Source organism: Nicotiana tomentosiformis, chromosome 2, assembly GCF_000390325.3.
Source record: "Nicotiana tomentosiformis chromosome 2, ASM39032v3, whole genome shotgun sequence".
Lineage (NCBI taxonomy): Eukaryota > Viridiplantae > Streptophyta > Magnoliopsida > Solanales > Solanaceae > Nicotiana > Nicotiana tomentosiformis.
In genome coordinates this window covers 175079580-175088235 of record NC_090813.1, presented here as the reverse complement: position 1 = coordinate 175088235, position 8656 = coordinate 175079580, and the positions used below count along the sequence as shown (strand labels likewise).

General features: G+C 42.6%; 1 protein-coding gene across 1 annotated transcript; it reads left to right on the top strand.

The window, feature by feature from the left end:
- The first annotated feature begins 5842 nt into the window (after positions 1-5842).
- On the top strand, positions 5843-6226 carry LOC138906126 (uncharacterized). Its single transcript, XM_070194648.1, has one exon. The coding sequence runs from the start codon at positions 5843-5845 to the stop codon at positions 6224-6226; it is 384 nt and encodes a 127-aa protein (XP_070050749.1).
- Positions 6227-8656: the final 2430 nt, after the last annotated feature.

Here is an 8656-nt window from a genome sequence, read left to right as displayed (position 1 = left end):
ATGCTTTTCTTTATTTTTCAGCTTATAGCATTCGGAGATAATGTGACCTTTCTTATGACAATGGCGACACTCTAAATTATTGTATCTGGATTTTGAGTCGGAATTTTCCCTAACAAACAAGCCAACTTCCGCTTGAGTTCAACTGACTTCCCTAGTAATATCACTATCTATATGTTCTTTTGATTTTAAGATAGATTTAATATTCTTATAAGAGATATTATCCTTTGCATAAAGCATAGTATCTCTTATATGCTTAAAAGATGGGGGTAGAGAAGAAAGCAGTAACACGGCTTGATCCTCATCTTTAATTTCAACATCTATATTACTCAAATCCATAAGAATGGAATCAAAGGTGTCAAGATGAGAGAATAGAGGTACCTTCACACATACGAATTGTATAAAGCTTCTGCTTCACATAAAGTCTATTTTTCATCCTCCTCTTCATATATAAAGTTTTTAATTTTTCCCGCGTGCCTTTGGCTGTGGTTTCTATAGAAACTTCACGTAAAACCTCATTTGAGATAATTAAGATGATACTTGATTTTGCCTTTTTGTCTATGACGACAAACTCATCGTCCGTTATTTTATCTGGCTTCCTCTCCTTTCCTTGCAACGTCAGATCTAAGCGATCCTAAATTAAGATAGCTTCCATCTTTAATTGGCACATTTTGAAGTTTGCACTTTGATCAAATTTCTCAACATAAGTCTTTGTTAAAGTCATATTGGCTACTAAAACAAATCCGGTTAGATCTGGCTCTGATACCAATTTGTTAGGATCGGGAACTCGGGTAGTGCGAAATTTAGTCAAACAATGTTATAATGACAATAGCAAAGACAATGCAAGTTGATAATAACGGAAATTAAAGTAGATAAAAAAGACACCGATTTAATGTGATTCGATCAGTGCGACCTACGTCCACAAGCAAAGAGAAGTAATTTCACTATACCAACAAGAGTATAAAAGAGAGTACAAAATTAGAGTAAATATCTCTAATTAATCCCAAATACCCTAAGGTAATAACCTCACAAGATCACTTCAAAGAAAGGGTTCACACAAGTGCTTCCCAACACTTAACTCTCATACAAAATACTTTTAATAAATGAGGAAAGGAAGAAACAAGAAATGAAGACTCAAGTCTTGTTGGTGTGTTTAAAATGAACTAATGTCCTTTCCTATTATAGGGAAAAAAGTCTTGGCCTCTTAGTTGTAAAAGAAAAGATACAACTTGTGCAAATGATATCCACCACACAATGCAATATTTTTGAGTACTAAAGAATATTGCCAACAAAGTCTACACTTTGAAAATATGCTTATGCTTATGTGAGATGGACTCCATTAGCCAAAATATTGGGCATATTACACTATTCTTGAGGCTATCAGATATTGTGTCAACTCTCAGGTTTCACATATTATTCTACAAACTAATTCTTTGTTTCTAAAGAATGCGTTAGATGGAAACTGGAAGCCTCCATGGACCATAGTTCGATGGGTAGAGGAGTTTTAGGAACTCAGAAATAGGCGCAATGTTATAATATCACATATTCTAACAAAAGGCAATAAAGTAGCATATTTTATGCTCTTGCCAGGGAGGCTGTTATGTGTAATACTTTTACAACACATTTGGATGTACAAGGGAGGATAATTGTAATAATAATAGGGAAAAGGTCCAAATTTGCTATTTAAAATGTCTAGATTTACCCTCATTAGAAGTTGGGTCCATTTATATTTTGCCGTTACATTTTTGGGCTAAAAATACCCTAGCTTGCTAACGGGACTTTATTTAGACTTAGTTCTTTCTAATTGTGCTGATTAGCACTAGGAGCCGACACGTAGCTCTATTTTTAACCCTTCCCTTTTTTGTCAAAACCTTGTTGCTCTAGTTTTCGGCCAGTGAACATTGCCTACCAAATTTAGAGATGTGTATGGCATTCAAAATAATTTATTGAGAAAAGGATTGAAAAAGCTATGTGAATTTGAGGGTTTAGAAATAAAGAAGTTTAGTAATTTGAAATAAAAAAGGAGATACGGAGGGGGAAGGAGGCTAACAGAAAGAATGGAAGAGAAATTTTCTGTTTATCTTTTCCGACCAGGGATGGTAAAAGTTACTTTTGTTCCTGTGATGGGAATGAGATGTCAAAACATTTAAAACACCAACAAACAGATATCACATCTAATAAAGAATAAAAATTGCTTAATCCAATTGCAACGTCAGCAAAGTTGATTCTACTTTCAAAAATTCTTCTTGAAACATTAACAAATTCTAATGGACGAACATGGTTATTGTAACGACCCGTCCGGTCGTTTTGAAAGTTATAGCATTGTTCCCCCATTTACTGCTTATTCTGTACTTTATAGCTGTTATGTGACTTGACGGGGTAGTCGCTTCGGTTCCGGAGTAATTTCAGAATGAAATAAGACACTTAGTCTCAAGGTTGAAAGCTTAAGTTGAAATGATTGACAGGATGTTGCACTTAGGAGCGTGTCCGGGTTATGATTTGGAAGTCCGTAGTAGAATTAGGCTTGAAATGGCAAAAGTTGGAATTTTTGAAAAGTTTGATCGAGAGTGGACTTTTTGATATCGGGGTCGGATTCCAATTCTGAAAGTTGAAGTAGGTCCGTAATGTCATTTTTGACTTGTGTGCAAAATTTGGGGTCAATCAGACGTGATTTGATAGATTTCGATATCGTTTGTAGAAATTGGGACTTTAAAAATTATTATACTTGAATTTATATGCGATTCGATTCGTATTTTTGATATTGTTCGAGGTGGTTTAAACCCTCGATTAAGTTCGTATGAGGTGTTAAGACTTGTTGGTATGCTTGATTGAGGTCCCCGGGGCCTCAGGGTGATTTTCGGAAGGTTTTCGGATCAAAGTTTGAGTTGGAGGACTGATGAAGTCTGCTCGTGTAATCGCACCTGCGGAGCTTTGATCGCATGTTCGAGCTTGCAGGTGCGAGCTGAGGAGCGCAGATGCGGCCAGACATGGGGAGGACAATGGTCACAGGTGCGAAGATGTTTCCGCACCTGCGTGGTCGCAGGAGCGGAGTGATGGGTGCAAAAGCGGATGTTTGCGCAGGTACGATAGGCAATTCCGCACCTGCGATGGCACATATGCGGGGGAAAGGACCGCAAAAGCGGAGGCCCAGCTCCAGTGGTTCACCAAAGAAGCAGAATTTTGGTCACTTCTTGGATGCCGCAGATGCGGTTAAGTTTCCGTAGAAGCGAAAGTGCTGGACAGAATGTTTAAAAGCAAGGGTTCGCGATTTTGGCTTCACTTTTAACATTTCAATCACGGTTTAGGCGATTTGTGAGAGCGTTTTCGATGGGATTCTTGAGGTAAGTCCCTTGTGCCAATTTTGATAAATAAAATTTTTTTCCATTGATATTTCCACCTAGTTGGTATGTATTTAAGGTGTAGATTAGGAGTTTGAGGCTAGGGATTTGGAGAGTATGATTTGGGGATTTGGGTGACGATTTGGTGTCGGATTTTGATAATATTTGTATGGTTGGACTCGTGGTTGAGTGGGCTTTCGGGTTTTGTGACTTTTATCGAATTTCGAGACATGGGCCCGGGGGCCGGATTTTTAGCCGAATTTTGATTAATAACTTAGCATTTTCTTATGAAGTTGATTCCTTTAGCCCGTATTGATTATGTCGCATTATTTATGGTTAGATTCGAGGAATTCAGAGGCCGTTTCATGAGGCAAGGTTATATTGGAGTAGAGATTTGCTCGGATTGAGGTAAGTAACAGTTCTAAATTTGATTTTGAGGGTACAAAACCCCGTATTACGTGTCTTGTGTTTTGTTTTGAGGTGACGCGTATGCTAGGTGACATGCGTATGGGCGTGCACCGTAGGAATTGTGATTTGATCAAATTCCATGGGATTGTGTAGTGAATAATCTGTTGTTATCTGCTTACTCTCCATGTATTAGAGAAATTGAACCGCAAATCATGTTTTGACTATGTGTGTGCATTGTAGGGACCCATAGAGGTCATGTACATGTTGAATTATCTGCTAAATTATTGTCTTGTAATCAGTCACAGCTTATTTGTATATTACATCTCAGTCTCTATTGTTCATGTTGATGCATCATATCATTGTTATTTGAGCTACTTATTATGATTTCTGAGAGCCCGAGAGACTGGAGAGGTTGATAACTGAGCGAGGTCGAGGGCCTGATTGTGAGGTATTATACTATAGCACGTGAGTTATCCGTACGGATCCAGATATTATACTATAGTACGTGCGTTATCCATGCGGATCCAGATATTATACTATAGTACGTGCGTTATCCGTGCGGATCCATATATTATATTATAGCACGTGAGTTATCCGTGCGGATTATAGCTCTTGGGCTGAAGGAGCCCCTCCGAAATCTGCACACACCCCCAATGAGCGCAGATACCTACTGAGTGCGAGTGCCGAGTGCTGAGTGAGTGGGAGGGCTGAGTGACTGTGGCCCTGAGAGGATGCATTTGATTTCATATTTGTTGCTCTTAGCTGCCATGTATCACTCTCTTGGTAATTTTCTGAAAGATAATGCACTCTCTTTCAATTGAACTTGTCATGAAATTACTGTTTTGGCCTTAATTGTCGAACGTGAAAGCATGCCTACCTTCCGTGTTAAAATCACGGTAATTGAACTATAACTGTAAAGCTCGTCACTACTTTCAGTTCCTTATTTAGTATTGTTACTTGCTGAGTTGGTTGTACTCATACTACATCCTGTATTTTTCAGACTGGTGATGTATAGATGCTCATGTACTCAGTGACACCTCGATGTTAGGAATTTTCGAGTTGTATTTTGGATTTTCTATCCCGTTTATGAGAAGTTGTTGTCATTTAACCTATTTTAAATCTGTTTTCTGTTAAGTGTTGGAGTTATTTTATAAATGTCGGCTTGCCTAGTACCACAATAGGCGCCATCACGACAGGTTAGGATTTTGGGTCATGACAAATTGGTACCGGGGCCTAGGTTACATAGATTTCATGAGTCATGAGCAGGTTTAGTAGAGTCTTGTGGATCGGTACGGAGACGTCTGTCGTTATCTTCGAGAGGCTGCCGGACCCTTAGGAAATTTCACATTCTTGCATTCTTGTCGTGTGGATTTGTTTTTTTCGGTAACTAAACTTTTGTATTCTATTCTCTCATAGATGGTGATTACACGTGTTACCGGGCAGGATGGACAGCCACCAGTATCACCAACTAGGGCCATGAGAGGCCGAGGTCATGGTAGGGGTAGAGGTGCAGCTCGTACAGCAGCTAGAGCTGCACCTGCAGATCCACCAGTTGCTCCAGCTCAGGAGCAGGTTCCAGATGTAGTTGAGCCAGTGGGGCCAGCCCAGGCACCAGTTGTGCCAATTGTGATTCCAAGCCTTCATGATGCGTTGGCCCAGATATTGACAGCCACTTCTTAGGCCGAGGGAAGGTACTCATACCCCCGCTGCCCATACTCCAGAGCAGGCGATGCAGGGGCTTCAGACACCGAAGGTGCTACCAGCCCATCCGGTTGCAGCTGCTCAGGCCCCGGTTGTCCCTGTTATGACTAATGATGAGCAGATGAGACTTGTGAGGTTTGAGAGGCTTCGGCCTGCATCAGCCTCCATTATTTAGCAGAGCTGAGTCGGCGGATGCCCAGGTTTTCTTGGACAAGTTCCAGCGGATGCTTCACACAATAGATATTCTGGAGACCAGTGGGGTCTCGTTCACTATTTTTTAGTTTTCTGGGTTTGCCATCAGATGGTGGGAGGCTTATGAAAAGCGCAAGCTGGTCGGTGCAACACCACTTTCAAGGGAAGAGCTGCGTAGAGAGTTTGAGTGACTTCGGCAGGATGTCATGTCTGTGACCCAGTACGAGATGAGGTTTTCTGAGTTAGCTCGTCATGCAGTTTGGTTGATTCCCATTGATAGGGAGAGGATCATGAGGTTCATTGATGGCCTCATGTATCAGCTGCGGTTGCTTGTGACTAGAGAAAGGGTATCTACTGCCACCTTTGACGAGGTGGTTGACATTGCCCAGCAGATAGAGATGGTTTGTAGCCAGGAGCGGGGTGCGAGGGAGGCCAAGAGGCCTCGAGATTCGAGCAGTTTCGGTGGTGTACGTTCTAAGGGGCAGTCCTGCCACAGCAGGGGTCGTCCTTATAGGCCCGCTCAAATGACTCGTCCAGCTCATCGTGGCGCATCAGCTAGCTACGATTATTACAGTGCTTATTCAGGCTAGTCTTCATTCAATGCACTACCAGCGCAGAGTTTTTATCATGCCTCATCTGCTCAAGCTTCTACAGGTAGTTCCACGAGTTATCAAGAGCAGTGGTTCCGTCATAGGAGAGGATGTTTCAAGTGCCGAAACTTTGGTCATATCAAGAGAGACTGCCCTAGGTTGTTGAATGGGGCTCCACAACAGAGGTCTCGGCCGATGGCACTAGCACCAGCAGTTACGCTACCCACTCAGCCAGTTTTAGGTGGGGCCCAGACAACTAGAGGTCACCCTAGAGGGGAAGGCCAGCAAGAGGCGATCAGGCCCAATTCTATGCTATCCCTACCAGACCAGATATTGTTGCCTCCGATGCAGTGATCACATGTATTGTCTCAGTATGCCACAGGGATGCCTCTGCATTATTTGACCCTGGTTCGTATTCGTATGTATAGTCATATTTTGCTTATTATCTAGATATGCCCCGTGAGTTCTTAGTTTCATCTGTTCGTATATATACGCCAGTGGGTGATACTATTGTTGTGGACCGTGTATATCGGTCGTGTGTAGTGACTATTGGGGGATTGAAGACTAGAGTTGATATCTTATTGCTTAGTATGGTAGACTTCGATGAGATCTTGGGTATGAATTGGTTGTCTCCGTGTCATGCTATTCTGGATTGTCAAGCTAAAACCGTGATGTTGGCATTGCTGGGGTTGCCAAGGATCGAGTGGATATGTTCTCTAGACCATGTCTCCGAGTAGAGTGATTTCATATTTAAAGGCCCCGCGGATAGTTGGGAAGTATTGTTTATCTTATTTGGCCTTTGTGAAGGATGTTGGAGCTGATACTCCTACTATTAATTTTGTCCCGGTGGTGCGAGATTTTCCGGATGTGTTTCCTGCAGACATGCCGGGCATGCCGCCCGACAGGGATATTGATTTTGGTATTGACTTGGCGCCGGACACTCAGCCCATTTCTATTCCATCGTATCGAATGGCACCGGCTGAGTTGAAGTAATTGAAGGAGCAGCTGCATGAACTCCTTGATAAGGGGTTAATTAGGCCTAGTGTGTCGCCTTGGGGTGCTCCTGTCTTGTTTGTAAAGAAGAAGGATGGTTCTATGCGAATGCTGAACAAGGTTGCAGTGAAGAACATGTATCCATTACCACGTATTGATGACCTATTTGATCAACTTCAGGGTGTCATGGTGTTTTCTAAGATCAACTTGCGTTCAGGCTATCATCAGTTGAAGATTTGGGAGCCAGATATCCTGAAGACTGCTTTCAGGACTCGGTATGGTCATTACGAGGTCCTTGTGATGTCTTTTGGGCTGACCAACGCCCCAGCAACATTCATGCATTTGATGAACAGTGTATTTCAGCCCTATCTTGACTCGTTCGCCATTATGTTTATTGACGGTATTTTGGTGTATTCCCGGAGCCGGGAGGATCATGAGCAGCAAAGTGTGATTTCTGGCAAGATTCAGTGGTATTTTTGGGCCATGTGGTATCGAGTGAGGGGATCAAGGTAGATCTGAAGAAGATAAAGGTGGTTCAGAGTTGGCCCAAACCGTCCTCAGCTACGGAGATCCGAAATTTTCTTGGCTTGGCAGGGTATTACCGTCGGTTTGTAGAGGGTTTCTCGTTTGTTGCAGCACCTATGACCAGATTGACCCAGAAGGGTGCTCCGTTTAGGTGGATCGAAGATTGTGAGGAGAGCTTTCAAAATCTCAAGACTGCTTTGACTACAACCCCAGTGTTGGTGTTGCCTACTAGTTCGGGGTCCTATACCGTATATTGTGATGTGTCGCGCATTGGTCTCGGTGCAGTGTTGATGCAGGATGGTAGGGTGATTTCCTACGCATCTAGACAGTTGAAGGTACATGAGAAGAACTATCATGTCCACGACCTCGAGTTAGCATCCATTGTTCATGCCTTGAAGATCTGGGGCACTATTTGTATGGTGTTCCTTGTGAGGTTTTCACCGATCACCGGAGTCTACAGCATTTGTTTAAACAGAATGATCTTAACTTGCGGCAGCGTTGACGGTTGGAGCTGCTTAAGGATTATGGCATCACCATCCTCTATCATCCTAGAAAGGCAAATGTCGTGGCTGATGCCTTGAGTTGCAAGGCGGAGAGTTTGGGGAGTTTAGCATATCTGCCAGTAGCAGAGAGGCCTTTAGCCTTGGACGTTCAGGCCTTGGCCAACTAGTTTGTCAGATTGGATGTTTCTGAGCCGAGCATAGTTTTGGCTTGTGTGGTTTCTCGATCTTCTTTTTATGATCGCATCAGAGGACGACAGTATGATGACCCTCATTTGCTTGTCCTTAAGGACACAGTTCAACACGGTGATGCTACAGATGTGACTATTGGGGATGATAGGGTGTTGAGGATGCGGGGTCGGATTTGTATGCCTAATATGGATGGGCTACGTGAGTTGATTCTTGAGGAGGC